Source organism: Hippichthys cyanospilos, chromosome 3 (assembly GCF_059441005.1).
Source record: "Hippichthys cyanospilos isolate Australia breed blue-spotted pipefish chromosome 3, RoL_Hcya_1.0, whole genome shotgun sequence".
NCBI lineage: Eukaryota > Metazoa > Chordata > Actinopteri > Syngnathiformes > Syngnathidae > Hippichthys > Hippichthys cyanospilos.
The window spans coordinates 22,328,869-22,344,827 of record NC_142371.1 but is presented as its reverse complement, the minus strand read 5'-3'; the positions used below and the strand labels follow the sequence as shown (position 1 = coordinate 22,344,827).

The 15,959-nt window shown below is 41.8% G+C and overlaps 1 protein-coding gene across 2 annotated transcripts in view; it reads left to right on the top strand.

Annotated features, from left to right (window-relative positions):
- sema6cb (semaphorin 6Cb) overlaps nt 1-15,959 on the top strand; it is a 102,727-nt gene that overhangs the window by 71,445 nt on the left and 15,323 nt on the right. For both annotated transcript variants that reach the window (XM_088409952.1, XM_088409951.1), the window contains exons 4-17: nt 786-1,019; nt 5,537-5,651; nt 7,335-7,392; nt 8,528-8,584; nt 8,656-8,757; nt 8,979-9,069; nt 9,927-10,049; nt 10,131-10,219; nt 11,046-11,263; nt 11,420-11,551; nt 11,761-11,916; nt 12,760-12,936; nt 13,849-13,986; nt 14,922-14,999. In XM_088409952.1, the coding sequence (XP_088266078.1) occupies nt 848-1,019; nt 5,537-5,651; nt 7,335-7,392; nt 8,528-8,584; nt 8,656-8,757; nt 8,979-9,069; nt 9,927-10,049; nt 10,131-10,219; nt 11,046-11,263; nt 11,420-11,551; nt 11,761-11,916; nt 12,760-12,936; nt 13,849-13,986; nt 14,922-14,999 (1,706 nt within the window). In that variant the 5' untranslated portion in view covers nt 786-847. The remainder of the gene's footprint in view (nt 1-785; nt 1,020-5,536; nt 5,652-7,334; nt 7,393-8,527; nt 8,585-8,655; nt 8,758-8,978; nt 9,070-9,926; nt 10,050-10,130; nt 10,220-11,045; nt 11,264-11,419; nt 11,552-11,760; nt 11,917-12,759; nt 12,937-13,848; nt 13,987-14,921; nt 15,000-15,959) is intronic.

The window sequence follows — 15,959 nt, the reverse complement described above, 5'->3', positions numbered from 1 at the left end:
TTTGAAAAAACAACACCATCCTCAGACCTGAGCGACCAAATATTCTGGTTATTCCAATAATAGACACTTTATGTGCTTATGACAGGCTTGTGTGCGTATCCGTTTAATGTGACTTCTGTTTTCTGATATCACTGGGCAGCTTCTCGTGGGCCATGTAAGATGTTTTTCTTATTTATACAACTCATTACAAAGCAGATATGCAGGCAATCCTTCCGCATTAGCAATGAAAGAAAATGATTCTGTCCAAGATCTGTTGAATCCTCTCTCGTATATGCTTCGCTTTTTCCCTTTGGGCTCAATGGCCCATCAAACACGCGCCGTTTTTTTTTTTTGGTCTACCAAAACAAATGACGCAAATCTTTGTTGACAGAAATACTGAAATTTCATATTTATTCTACAAGTTTTTATGGCTGGAACATTTGTGCCATGTCTCTGAACTATATTAAAAGAAAACAACAAACAGTCTTTTTTATATTTTCATAGATTTTGGAAAAAGCTCCAGGGAGCCACTAGGACAGCATTAAAGCGCCAAATTGGAGCTACCAATACCAATATTCATTTCAATAAACAGTGTCAGTTTTATTGTGCATAAATATTTTAGCCTCGTAGCTTTGACAGTTTACATACTTCAGTTACTTACTAAACACTTTGACTTGCATTTTTTTGAGCATTCACGACGGCGTCTTCAAAAACGTGACTTAATTTGTGTGGTGTAATCAAACGTCACTATGTCATAAATCAGATTTCAGCAACAATGCAAATGAGCCTTTTTTGTTTTTTATCAGGTTGGAGCCGTGTTGCACGGGGGCCATGTGTTCCTGCTGAGTGGTCACTTTGGGGGGTCACCATGAGGCGGGCGCCGCCTCCACCCCACTCACCCTCTTCACCCCACTCGCCCCTCCCCTTCCTACTGTTGCTTCTACCGCTGCTGAGCACCACCGCCTCCTTACCGCCCCCCACCGGTGGGGCCACCCCCTTCCCTCAGGACCTGGAGCCCATCAACGTGGTCGGACGAGACTGTGAGTACGCCACTCGCTAGTTGCCAAAGCGACACCATTTATTTTTGATTGGCGATAAATGAGTGTTCTCAATGAAACGCTTCCCCTCAACTTCAACATAGTTCCTTAGCGCTGCAAAGCCATAAGAAAGCATTACTTTTATTAATTAGGGCTTCACATGAAAAATGCATGACAAGAACGCTTCATTTAATTTTTAATAGTCGGATGTACGCAACTGAAACATTGACACCGGAGGTACCGCAACACAATAGAACGGAACCCTCTCACAACATTGACGAATAATAAAATCAGATTCTGCTTTGTTTATGTTGGGGGAGCAGTAACAAATGATGATAATTTCGGCTCACGTTGCATTTGAAACTATTGTGCGTTTTGAAGTATTCCATTTGGCCCTGACAGTGTGAAAACCACAGAGCATCACAGTCAAACATAAACAAAAACCACAGCTGACCACCGTGACCCTCTGAGCTCAGCCGTTTATGTCATCTCGCTTCCACTTTTTGTTGTTGTCTTTTTTTCTACCGTTGAATATTATCTTGTTTGATTTTAAATTCTAGTTTTGGCTTTATAGTGGCCTTATTTGACCAGTTGAAATGCATGTTTTAATCATTCAGTGTGGGCTTAATGGGGTTTAGTCTAGACCGTGGGTACTTGATTGTAAATCTTAGATGGCCACAAATAACACAAACAATTGTTTTCATGCTTCAAATCAAAAGTCCATTTGTTGTTGAGTACTCCTGTCTAGACTCAATACTTTAAGATTTTATGAGGTTCTCTATCCGATTGCATCATTTATACATTTTTGGACAAGGGAGAAATTTTAATGGAATACTGTGGACCCTCCACATAACTGCGCTTTGATATTCACAACGTAATCACCAAAAGCCCTGATTTGAACTCTACACTACCAACCTATTTTAGACCCTCCTCTAGCCCAACACCGAAAAAACATATACTGTGAGATATATTTATAGGTAGATAGACAGACAGACAGACAGAGAGTGTACCCCTGGGTGACAGCGTCCCTGACTTTCACTTTCCAATGTGGAATACTGAGTTTTTTTGTTCCCTTTTAAGGCATTTATCCCGCTTTATGATTAACATCAACAACTGTCATGACCTGTGGGGTTGGTTGTGTTTGTTGTTTTGCCTCCCTCTTGAGGCATGTTTAGGTAATTGCTCTTATTTTCTGTCGGCGTCAAACTGTCTCCGCTGCAACGCGTCACTACAATCCTGGTCTGCTATTGGTCGGCGTCTCGACTCCCCAAGATAATGGTCTACAATTGGTCAGCGTGATGAGGTCACAAAGGTGCTGGTCTGCTATTGGTCGACGCACGGGGTCACAAAATTGGCTGTCTAAAACTTGATCTCGTGTGAGAGTGCTCTCAATATCGTATTTATTATGCATGTTAGTGCTTATTCAAACTTTAATTGGTTATCCATGAGTCCCAAGATTGCTAGCGATGTTAAAGAGAGAAGTAAGAAGATGATTTGTGTGGAAACAAAACTGGAGATATCAAGAAACACCAAAAAAGCTAAGCTAACCTAGCCTAGGCTACCCTTACTAGGGAATATAGCCATAACAAGCTCGTCACATAGGTAAATAAAGGTAAATATATCCTTTCTATATTTTTTATTTATGATGTTATTAAATTATATAGATAGATAGATAGATAGATAGATAGATAGATAGATAGATAGATAGATAGATAGATAGATAGATAGATAGATAGATAGATAGATAGATAGATAGATAGATAGATAGATAGATAGAGATACAGAGTCATGCGGTCCTTGTTACGTTGAAAGCAAGAAGATGAGGATGTAGAACATGTGTGACAGTCCCTCCAAACCTTTGGTCATCGGACCCCCTTCACAGCGCGAGGAAGTGAGGGCCCGTAATGGATGGGCGAGCGATGTCGTTCCGAGCGCTCTAATGGATCTCGGTGGCGGCGAGGGCCGGCCATTAGCGGAAGTAGCGGTGTCTGCGCTAATAGAGGCGGCCGGCATAATGAGAGCCATTTGTCAGCCGAGAGTCCGGCAGGTGACGCCGTTACACCGGGTTCCCCTGATATGGAGTCCATAAAAGTGTTCTCGGAGTCATTTAGAAGTCTGGGAGGCAATGTTTGGACTGCTCAGTAGATTTGTCTACTCGCTGGGAAAAGAATTGAAACGGAACTCCAGTTGAATGGAGCACCACAAACATGGATGTATGAAGATATAGTTCTTTGCTTCTTCTTCTTGCTTTTATTACACTGCATCTCTTTTAGTAGGTCTCAGTGCTTCCACTGCATGCTGTGGCACAACATGGTACTGCGCTCTCTAAATTTGATCTTGCCAAAACATTGCCAGAGATGTAATGGCCATTTAGTGTAACAGTTAGAAGTTTGGAAACACCCTCTAAGTTTGCGCTTCCTGCCCGAAGTCAGCTGGATAGGCACCAGCAAGCCTGCTGGTGACCCTTGTGAGGATAAGCGGCTATAGAAGATTGATGGATGGATTTTTTTTCAGTCACTTTTTGTGATGTGGATGAAGCTTTATGCCTTGAAATGACGTTCTATTCTCGTCTGTGCATTATCAAGAAAATACTGTCAATTTAAAATAAAATAGAATGTATTTATTGTCGTTGTTTAACAAATATACAACAAAATTGGCAGTGCTGCAAAAGAAATGAATATGAGCAATGAATAGCAAACATGTTATGGAACAAAAATCAAAGGTTCACAAGTGCAATTATTGACCTCTTTTTGTTGACTATTTCTTGACTTCTTTTTGTGTTTGAGACCATTCAAATCTGGAGGTCTTACCAAACATTTGACTAGTCCCCTTTATGCTCCAAAAGCAGTCATTTACCTACATTAGGAATGACGAGACCATTTTCATCACCGTCTACGTCGTTACTTGACATTGTATCTCAAAGCCAACCCTTTAGATAAACTCCCAACTCCTGATGTCAGAGAATGATTGCAGTGCCATCGAATGAAAAGAGAATTCCCAAAAAGCAACCTTGCTGATTTGATGTTTTCCTAATTGCTCTTTGTTGTCACGCAAGTGAAGAAGTAAAGTTGCGCTTCTCATGTTTGTTGTGCTTTGATCGGCAGAGCAGGTTCAGAAAAAGGACTCGGGAGGGATTAAAATCCGGATTCAAAAGCACTCGGGGGGGTGAAGGTCCGGGACTTGGAATGACTTCAATCTTTCCACGGTCGATTCCAGACGAGTATTTGAACTGAATCCCCGCTGGGGGAATCATTTGTGTTCATTCAATTGTGTTCCTTTTTTGGAGCCGCTCAGTTCCGATGGGAACTTCCGGAACTTTTGGCACTTTAGGCTCTTCCTCTTCCTGCTTTAACACACGCGGGAAATGTGTACGCCGCTTCCAGGACATGTCGGTCTTCTTGATGCTAAAAATTGAGCGCCGCATCCTTGCAGGAGACCCGACATGCTGAATTGGGAATATCTCAGATACTTGGGTTCTTTCTTATTTGTCTCTTTTTTTTCAATGTGGCCCAAGTGTTGTAAACACATTATTCTGATTATTATTGCTTGAATCAAAAATAATATGGATTAAAAATTAAAGCAACATATGAATAAAGCATCAAATCCATTTTTTTTCAATTGCCATTTTGTTATTGTCTATTGCCTGAAATCTCCCAGGCTACACTTAATAACCAATTATGACTCACCCATTTTCAAAGCTCAATCGCGTGATGTTCGGAAGCTGAGCTTCGATTGGTTGCGGGTGATGTCATTTTCAGTCGCAAGCAAAATGGTCGCCTACTGAGATTAATAAAAACTGTTGGATTTTGCTGCCTAATTCATATTCCGTGAACATTCTATTATTCAGAATATCGTGTTTAGACTTACTAGTGCGGCGGCATAGAACATATTGTCGAGGGTTTTTGACTAAAATAGCCAAAGGGAAAGTGGAGAAACTTCTTTTTCATTGTAGTTGTTTTCGTCATCTATCGTCTGCGTTTTTTTTTCCTTTGTCTTCCTTTACTGATTCTTTTCTGTTTTATTTTTCTGTCTTGGACTTCTAATTTGTTTTCTTAGTCTTTTTAGGGTCTGCCACCATCTTTTTTCTTTGTTTGTTTTTTTATTGGTTCACTTCACATGTTTATTTTATCGGTCTATCACTTCTTAGTCTTCTTCAAAAGTCACTTTCTTTCTCTATTTGTCTTTCTTTTTTCTTCTGTCTGCAGAAGTATTTTTTTTCTTTCTTTTTAATCACGACCTAGTCCGTGACCTGTTTTTTTTTCTGTGATTCAAAAATGCAATTTTTTACTTTTTTTCGTCCTTTCGTCCTCTCCTTCTCTGTCATCTTCATCTTCCTCTTCCTTTTCATATTCCGCATCTTAATTCTTTAATAAATTCACTTCCTCATTTTCTTTTCCTTCGTCTTCTTCTGCTAGCTCCTCTGTCTTGACACAAAGAAATGTGTTGGATTAATTCAATTTATTATATATTTTTGTCTTCTGGAGTTGATGCCTTTTTTATTTTTTTTTTGTGTCCCGCAGCTTCCTACTTGTTCCCCAGTTTCCAAGGCTTGACAGAGGACAACGACACGGAGCGTCTGGGTCTGGATTTCCAGAGGATGCTGCGGATCAACCACATGCTCTACATCGCCGCGCGGTCAGTCCCGGCCAAGCCATAATGCTCCCTTGGGGGGAAAATCACGAGGTTACCCCTCGTAATGGGCAAAGTCTCATGTTTATCTGCTAGTCGTTGGATCAGATTCCCACCACTAATTGTTCCCAGGTGTTGACTCAGATTCCCTAATATCCTGATGGATGGTTTAGAGAGTTGTTTGCAGGATATGTGTTTTCAATTTAGTTTTGAACCCGTCATGTTTCACGTGGAGTGAAACTATCAACCACGAACCGGACAAAGCCGCGGTCAAACTATATCTGCGCTCTTTCTCAGTTGAAAAATATACTTAAATATCATTTCAAACTCATCTGACAAGTTAACCTTTAAACATAAATGGCTTACAGAGGATTGATGCATTGAAAGTGCAAGGGCAGTTTATCGCTGCATCAAATGCCAATTACTGCTTTCTGATATCTCATTTTATTGTGCTTTAGATTCAGTGATAAATAGCTACTCTAGTATTTGAAATATAGTGGCTAATCTAGTTTCATTTTTTTAATTTAATGTAACGGTACTTTGATTTGCGTGTTTAATTTGTTCCAAGCTTGTCACTCACCTTTTTCCAATCTGTTTCCTGTATTTGAAACAGTACAAAACATTTGTACCGTATTGTATAATAAAGTGTCTCAAGGTCGTGACCTCATTAGATCGTGCTTTTATACAAGTCCTCTACAAGCGACATTTCGCGACTAACAGCAGGCGACAACAAAGCAGTCATATTAACTCATTCACTGCCATTGACGGGTATAGCCTCTTTTTTTATTAGGGTCGTGGTGAATATGTTAATTTACCAATTTCCAATGCCTTTTTTTCCCCTTCTTCTTTTTTGAAGAACGGACACAGTCCCCAGTATGAACGCACAATATAAAGACACTCACTACAAAACGATCGTATTACCTTAACTTTTTTTATCATTTTATAATTACCGGTACATGTTGCCAGTAGAAACTTGGTAGCCTAATTGTAAAAGTTCTCAAGTTCTAAAAGATTCATTAAGTCTTAGTGTTTGCCTGTTAGCATGTGTGCTATGCTATGTTGTTTTTATTTTGAATAAGCAACAGAAAACCAATTGTAATTAGCTAATGTGTATAAAACCCCGGATAAAAACATCAAAATTTTATCTACATATTAAAAATTTGTATTAAAATAGTTTAGTAAGTGCTATCTTTATATAATATACATGTAAATAATTAAATAACATTGTAAATAGGGTTAAAGATATAATTTAAAAATTACATTACAGTTTGAATTAACACCAAAATCCACAATAAATACAATATTGTAAGCACTCACACAAGATCAAGTCTTCAGCATGTCGGCATCTTAGTGACACCGACCAATAGCAGACCAGCATCTTCGTGACACCAACCAATAGCAGACCAGCATCTAAGGAGCTGTGACTCCGACCAATAGCAGACCAGCATTTGACTTATGCAGTGACGTTTGAGCGACTCGCAGGCATACGCACTCACATCGACCGCCAGGTTTGGATTTTGTAATTGTTGTTGATGCCGTAAAGCGAGGAAAAATGCCGCAAAGAGGGGACGAAAAACTTCGTATTGCACTTCGTAACGTGAAAAAAACGTAAACCAGGGACGCCGTGACCCGGGAGTCCATCCTACAGTATACTCCATGCTAGGCTAACAGCTTTTCCTTCTCTTCCAGGGATCACGTTTTTTCCATCAATCTGGCGGCATCCTCGGAGCACATCCTCCCGCAGCAGGTAGGCGCGGTCGGCGCTCATCAACACGCGCTTCTTTTCCCGATCAGGCGGGAACGTAAGCGTCTCGTTATTCCGCCGCGGGAACGCTCAAGTGTTTTCCAATCACGGATCCAATCGGCTCAGAGGCCCGCTCCGCCCGGCAAGCCAGCCTCATTTGTCAAACATGATTGGACTTAAATAAAAAAGCGGTGAGCGGCCCGACACCGCCGCCGCTACCTCTTTGTATTGAGATGAGCGGGCAACACGAATGACGCCGGCGATTAGTCGCACGCGCACGCATGCCTAACATTAGGCGCAGCTAATCCATCTCTCGAAGCGCCAGTGTGAAATATTTATACGGTTTGTTGAATTGGGTTGTGTGGTGTGTTTTTTTGCTGTGAGTCATGTTGTGTGTCGCGGTGGTCCTGTGCGTCACGACATGTGATCAGAAAATCAGAGGGTGCGAGGTGGCTAGCGTCCGAAACCTGTCACAGTCTTTTTTTAAAGCTGTGTTCAGATTCCTTAGTTCATTTTCCACTCTACCAGTATAGAGATTTTTTTTTTTCAATGTAGTTGGACTATACACTTCACCCGTCAGTCCAATTAAAAATATTCTTGGAAAACCACTCAGGAACTGTTAATTACCTCATTGCTGTTGCGTAATTATAACGTACCGGATGAACGTCGTCTTTGTCTTCGCCTCCTTTGTCATCTCCTGTCTCGTACGCTTAACACTAGCATAGCTTCATCTTCTTAGCTTGCAGAATAGTTTGTGTTTAGATTTCTTTTTGTTCTTAGTAGACTCTTCTTGGCATCCCCGTAGCTTAGCTCATTTTTAGAATCTCCTGACACTTGTCTTTTCTCTTTTCCTTAATGTTTTTATTTCTTAGCTTGGCTTCTTTTCAGTTTAGCTTCTTAGTGTTTTTTTTTTTTTTTTGCTTCATCTTAGCTTAGCTTCTTCCTAGCACCTTTTTTAGCCAAGAATACTCTTAGCTTAGCTTCTTCATGTTTCTTTGTTTTAGTTGAGCTTCCCCCTCGCATCTTTTCAACAAAATATCTTCTCTTGTTAGCTTAGCCTCTCTTTAGCTTGCGCATTAGCTTCATTGCTTCATAGCATCCCCTTAGCCGAACTTTGATGTTTTGTTTGTTTTCCCAGAGGCTAACGTGGAAAACGAAGGATGTGGACAAGTGCACGGTGCGAGGAAAGAACAGCGTAAGTATTCCATGCACTCTTAACCTCCTTCACATGCACTAATACTGTTTTTCCCCCCATTTCGTTGCCAGGATGAATGTTACAATTATATCAAAGTTTTGGTACCCCGCAACGATGAGACGCTGTTTGCGTGCGGTACCAATGCCTTCAACCCCACATGCCGCAACTACAAGGTACTGTCATGTCATTATGATGCTAATAATATTCAAGCGACTTGTTGAAGCTAATTGTGCAAAAAGTTGTGAGAATTGCACATACTGTTAATTGAGTTCACGTGAAGATTTTAGGTTGGTTCTGAAATCTTAGCAAAAACAAATAGCTGTCCCCTTTAAAAGGTCACTACAATACAGAAGGAGCAAGTATAGAGTCATGCCTTTTCATGTTGTGTCATCAGATGTCAACTTTGGAGCCGGATGGGGAAGAAATGGTCGGTCAGGCTCGTTGTCCCTTCGAGTCGCATCAGTCCAATGTTGGGCTTTTTGCAGGTCGGTCAGCATGTCTGTTTCACAGTTCAGCAAATCATTTGGCGTACGCTAGGTCAGTGGTTCTCAAATGGGGGGACGGATACCCCTGGGGGTACTGGAAGGAGCTCCAGAGGGTACTCCAGATGTTAAATAAAACTAACAAACATATAAGAATCTGTTAAAAATAATTACTGAATTAATTGTTTCAGGTAGATATGAGTTCATAAAACTTTTTTTTTTTCGGTAGGTTATTCAATTTCATTATTTTAAAAAGCTAGATTCTCGTCCATAATATCATGGTTCGACCCAATTTCTCACCTCTCAGATCTCTATGATTCCGAAAGAGGACACTTTAAGTTGAATTAGTTTATATTGGACAAATATTTATTTATAGTATTTTTTTTTTAGAACAGGTCTGACATTTTTGTTGATTATTTTATTTTTTTCTGTGGACAAAAACTTTTGTATAATTATTTCTTTTTGAGAACGGGTCTAGCATTATTTGTTGATTAATTTTTGTGGACAATTATTTATTAATTATTTTTTTTTTTCTTTTTAATAATATCTCGCTTCTATGATCCAAAAGAGAAATCTTTGTGTCTATTTTTTGTGGACCAATACAACTGAAGTTTGAAAGGTTCAAAAGTTTAATAAATGACACTGATGGCATGTTTTAAGTCTTTTTTTTTTTTTTTTTTAAACCCCAAAATTCTTTGCTCTGGTTAAGGGGTACCTGGCTGAAAAAAGGTTGAGAACTAATGCTCTAGGTTAAAATATACACCACTGAATTTCAGTAGTGACATTTCATATTTCATAGTTTTTAAATTAAAATCTCATGTTAAAATAAAATCTCATGTTTTTGTTTTTTTTTATTCTAGGGGGCGACTTCTACTCGGCAACCATGACTGACTTCTTGGCGAGTGACGCGGTGATCTACCGCAGCCTTGGCGAGAGTCGCCCCGTATTACGGACTGTCAAGTATGATTCAAAATGGCTGAGAGGTAAGCACGCGTTGTCATTTTTGTCATCATTGTTTGCCGCCATGATAATCTGAGTCACTCATGTCCTTTCCTCATCACTAGAGCCTCACTTTTTGCACGCCATCGAGTACGGCAACTTTGTCTACTTCTTCTTTAGCGAAATCGCTGTGGAGTATACGTCACTGGGCAAGGTGAGGTTTTACAACATATTTTTGTCATTGGCTCATTTTGAATGCGCTTTTGTCCCATCCAATGCACTTGACATTTTAGCAGAGTCTCTGCGGGGATCAGCAAATCAAATTTAATGCTGTGACAGGAACAGTAGTTTTCAAATAAAGAACAAATTGTTTGGAACATGAGGCAACTTACTTCTTACTTCTTTGCAAGATGTTGATTTTGCTAAATTTTATACGGATGTGCATTGTTATTAGCGACGCATAAATAGAAATTAAACGAATGATGTTTCATGAGCTATCTTCTGGCATTGATGAATAAAATTCGCCCAGAAAACCACCCCTGATGTGGCTCCAAATTTTAATAACTCAGACACAGATGGCAGTGTACAAAAAAAAAAGCTTTGCACTGGTTATGGGATACTAAAACATTCACAGGGGGTACATCTTTGAAAAACGGTTTGAGAACCACTGCTCTCAGCGATCAACCATCAAGATTCTATTGCATAATCAAGTGCAGCATTTAATCCTCAAACTTCCAAATTAATTGCGTGGCGTGGCGCACGACATCGTCAAACATAAGTACCCATCCAACTATTTAACCCGGCAATCGAGTGTCATTAAGAAGCTCGCGATGCTATCTCACTTCATGTGAGTACCCGTAGAGATTAAATTGCGTTATCGCCGAAGCATTTGATCACCAAGTCGCTGAAATAGACTTGTCACGGTATGACCAAGCACACATATCCCTCACGGGATGTTAGGCGCCGCCTCTGACGGTTAGCAGGGATGATGTCAAATGTAGTTCATTAATAATGTATCTGGCTCTCTGTCGCCCCCTCAGGTGGTTTTCTCCAGAGTGGCGCGCGTGTGCAAGAACGACAACGGCGGTTCTCCTCGGGTTCTGGAGCGCTACTGGACGTCCTTCCTGAAGGCTCGCCTCAACTGTTCCGTGCCCGGCGACTCTTTCTTCTACTTCGACGTGCTGCAGTCGCTCACGAACGTGCTGCAGATCAACCGCCGTCCCGCCGTGCTCGGTGTCTTCACCACGCAGGCCAACAGGTGGGTACCATGACAACTCGTCCAAGGGTGCACCCCCGGCCCGGATTTCTCCAGACGATAGTCGACTCGGGTAACCCCCAGCTCACCTGTGACCCTTATTGTCCAGCGCGTGCCTGTGAATATTTGCAACTGATCTCACCCGCTGGTCACCCGCAGCATCACCGGCTCGGCCGTGTGCGCCTTCTACATGGATGACATCGAGAAGGCCTTCAGTGGGAAGTTTAAAGAGCAGAAGAACAGTGAGGCAGCCTGGACACCTGTCCCTGATGAGCAGGTCCCCAAACCAAGGTGGCGCCTCTTCTTTGCTTAGCATCTCCTTCGTTTAGCTTATTTCTTAGCGTAGCTTTTTCTTTGCTTCTTATCATCTTAGTTTGCACATACTTTTCTTTTCGGTTTTGAGTTATTTTTCCACTAATTTCTTAATCTAGCTTCTCCTTCCTGCAGCAACCTCTTACCTCAGCTCGGCATCCCATGATCGTACTTTTTCGTTCCCCCAGGCCCGGCTGCTGCGCCGGGGAAGGCTCAGCTTCCGACTTCAAGTCGTCCACCGCCTTCCCCGACGACACGTTGACGTTCATCAAGTCCTACCCGCTCATGGATGAGGCGGTTCCCTCAGCCAATAACAGGCCACTCTTCACGAGAACCACAAGCAGGTAACGCCCGGGACCGCAAGTTACCATTTTACAAGAACAAAGAATTCCAGAATTAAAAAAAAAAGTGTCATCTTTGGAAAACCAAGTCATATTTTTCAAAGATAAAGTCAGGTCTAGTAATTGGAACCTAGTAATTGATTAACTTTTGATAGTTTGTTTTATTGGTGACATGATTGATTACAAAGGATTTTGTGGAAACCCGAGCTACATCTTAGGAGCTCCGGGGGGTTCCGGGAATCCCAATTTGAGAACCCCTGCCACAATACGCCTCCAGCTGAAATATATTCCGCAAACCAAAGTCCCCGCAGGTGGCCCCGGCGCATGCTGGATAAACACACCAGCATCTGCAGGGCCCCCTGCAAGACGACTGATGGCCTGACAGTTGTGGAAGCTACCGGAAACAAAGCAGAGACCATTAAAAGGCTCAAGGTGCCCTTCAGCCTTGAGCTTCAGCTAACTCCATGAGAACCTGCAAAAAAGCAGATTTTATTCAAAAGAGACAAGCAAGTAGGATCAATGTTGAATTCAGAAGGGGAGAGAAGGATGGATTAACAGGTGAAGGTGAACGAGGGCGCGCTGGTGAGCCGGGAAGATCAGAAGATTGATTTCTTCAAGTTAGCGTGGGAATAATCACAAGAACAAGATTAAAAGAACAATGCCCAAAAAGAATACAAGGACAATTCCAAAACCATAGCAAGAACAGTCCCAAGTTTTAAAAGGATACCATATCCCAAGTATTGAAACAGACCCCAAAACAAGAGCCTTTCCCGAGAAAAACTTCAAGAATCATTCAGAGAAGACAACCAGGTGGCAGCTGATGGCGACGTTTGTGTTGTGCCACAGGTTCAAGTTGACTCAGATCGCAGTGGACACATCTGCGGGTCCCAACAGGAACTTCACCGTGATCTTCTTGGGTTCGGAGGACGGCCGAGTTCTGAAAGTTCTCACCAGCACGGATGGAAACAACCAGACGCTCAGCACCACGCTCCTGGAGGACATCAGCGTCTACAACCATAACAAGTATAAAGTTGCTCTTAGCTGTGCTTCTTCATTTTCTCGCTTAAATTATCTTAAATTAACAATCCAAACAGACTCCTCATTTCTCCCCAACGTGGTGCTCGCTAGGAGTTGTTTACGGTATTTAGGTCACGCTAGTCCTTTTCAGCCGAATCATGAAGGTGTTTGTAACGGCGATAGCAATAGTTCAGCCGTCATGTCGTCCGCTCGTAAAGAAATTGTGGAAGATGAGCTTTGCGACAAATCTTTTTTATGTTTACGTTTGAGACATAGATTTGCCAGTGTGAAAAGTCCTCTGTTGTGAAAAAGTTCTGGCTGCAAATATGATGTCGTAAATGAGTTCTACTGTAGTTCCGATTCTTCATACCGTTTTTGTAGATTAGCTTCTTTTTAATTAAGTGTCATTTTACCTTATTTTTTTCTGAAATTATGCTTGTCTTGGTTCCTAATTTCCTTGGTCTTCTTTGATTTTTTTTCGTTTGTATTTATTGTGTGTTTTTATTTTTAAAATTTTCTCAAATTGGCTTATTTGAAGCTTTGCTTCATCGTTGCTTAGCGTCCGTTTACATTAGTTTCGATTTTCCTTCCTGTCATTTTAGCTACTTCTTACTAACGCTTTCCCTTTTATTGCTTTAGGTATATTAGTTCATTCTGAATTTTCCTTAAATAACAGAACTCAAACAATCAACGCCATTTCTCATTCTATTTTATTTGTCCTTTTTTTTTTAATCATCATTTGGTTTTTGTTACATTCTCTTGCATTGCATTTTTTTGTCAGTATGCTTTTATCCCCCCTCCCACAAGGCCTCCCTTCATTAAGTGTAATGCTTTGAATCAGCACACCGCTGGCGGCCATTTGTTTTCTGACGACCGCGCATGAAATTTTGCCCGACTTTTTGCGTCGTCATCTTCCAGATGCAACGTGAGGGGGGAGGAACGTCGGGTCTTGGGTATGGAGCTTGACCGAGATCACCACGCCCTCTTCGTGGCCTTCTCGGGATGCGTCATCCGCGTGCCGCTCAGCCGCTGTGAAGACTACAGCGACTGCAAAACGTGAGTAGCGACCCACCGTGACCTGACTCCAATCAGAAGTGGGAAGAAAGTCATTAACGGGAAAAAAAAAACAGGATAAGATTGGTGAATGTCGGACAAGTAGAAACGACTTGATTCCCCGCGCCAGTGACATCATATAACCGACACAGGCCCTAACTTGCAGCCAACCGGGAGCCGAGAGAAATGCATCGCTGGAAAAGGCCCAATAACAGCAATGGAAAAGAGTTTGGCTATTTAAAATTGGATAAGGAGGCAATTCAATCCTCTTACATCAGTCCTAACGACGTTTATCCTTGTTTTCTTCTCCGTTTGCTCCTTCCGTGTTCTCAGCATCACTTTCTATTTTTGGGCAGGAATGTTCAACTCCATCACCCCCTCCGAGCCCCCCCCCCCCCCCCCCCCCCTTCTCCCCCCGTTTACATCTCCCCCCTTCCCTGTAAAGTGAGAAGAAGAATCTCTCCTCCTTCCGGGAATTGATGAAGCCCCATCGCATGCTAACGTCTCGGCAGCGCTCACACTTTCACTGGCAGATTGGATCCAGCTGATTGACCAGAATCCAGTGTTGGGAAGGGGGGAGGCGTATCGTGGGGTGATAAATGCCCGGGGAGTAAGAGTGTGTTTTTGGAGGAGATTTGGGGGGGGCAGGGTAAAATGCATAGAAGCGAGTCCTACTTAAGCTCCGCAAGCTGGCCGGAGAGCTGAGACACGCGTCATTTGCTCCTTAAATGTCCATTGAGGATGCCAGATTAGCGCTTGTATGACTCAGCCTCGAACAAACCATGTCATACTGCATAAAAGGTGCCTGTTTACTGTAAAAACCGATAAAGTCACTTGAGAATATACATATGATCCGGCAAGGCCACAAATGATAAAATGCGATATAGCGGGAGGGGAAAAAAACACAATAATTAGGAAAAAATGATTTTTGCGTGCAGACGCTGCCTGTCCTCTCGAGACCCGTACTGCGTGTGGATAAGGTCTGGAAAATGTGTCGCCGTCACGTCGGGATTCAAGTAAGTCTGTTTTTACAGCGTTATGACGTCACAGTGACATCATCCAAAACAAGATGAAGAGATGTTGATTGACAGTCACACCTGGTTGTGTGTTTGCTGCAATCAAGCTGCGACCGTTTGACTTTTCCACATCGCAAGCTTTGATTCCTTGAAGGACTATTCGGTTATGGAAAGTGTGGACATTCCGACACAAAGTTCCCCAGCGGCTCACTGAGGTTTTTGAATTATGAGCAGTCATCCAATGAGCGAGCAGTAAGGAGAGCGGTACAACCAGAACATCCACTCCACATTCCGCAATTTTTTTTACAACGTCGGAAAATCGCTCAAAGAGAAGATGTGATCTTTACGCTTGGACTGTACATTATAGATATAGGTGGTGTCATGTGACTCCAGTAATGGGATTTGTAATGGTACATTGTAAAACGTGACATAGCTAGCTGGTATTATTATCAGGATAGGAATATAGACACGTGTGCTGTCATGTGACTCAGCTAATGGATGTGGAATATGTCAAATATATTAAAAAACTCAGGTGACGACACATGTGATATGTAATAATGTTATATTAATAATATGCATTATACAATGCGACATTATTTGCCATCATGGTTATGGATACATGACACCTGCAGAATCGATTTGCACGTCAGTGGAATATGGCAGACATTTGACAATGGTCATGTGACAGGTGCGTGACACAGGTGTCAGTGTCACATCATATGAAGGCAATCTCCTGAGAAGAGGCGCCCATGCTTGCTTTCTAACATCTTTTTCTACCGTTATTCCACCTCTTCTTCTTTTTATTTCTATGACAAAGATGTCACACCGAAGCTGGAAACTCAACTTTTTTTTTTCTCATTTCAAGTTGAGAGTGTGACGAAAACTCTTCTTTTTTTCTCTTTGTGTTGTTCTCCACACGCTGTTCTCCTTCGCAGTATATAACAAAAAAAGTTTTGTCCA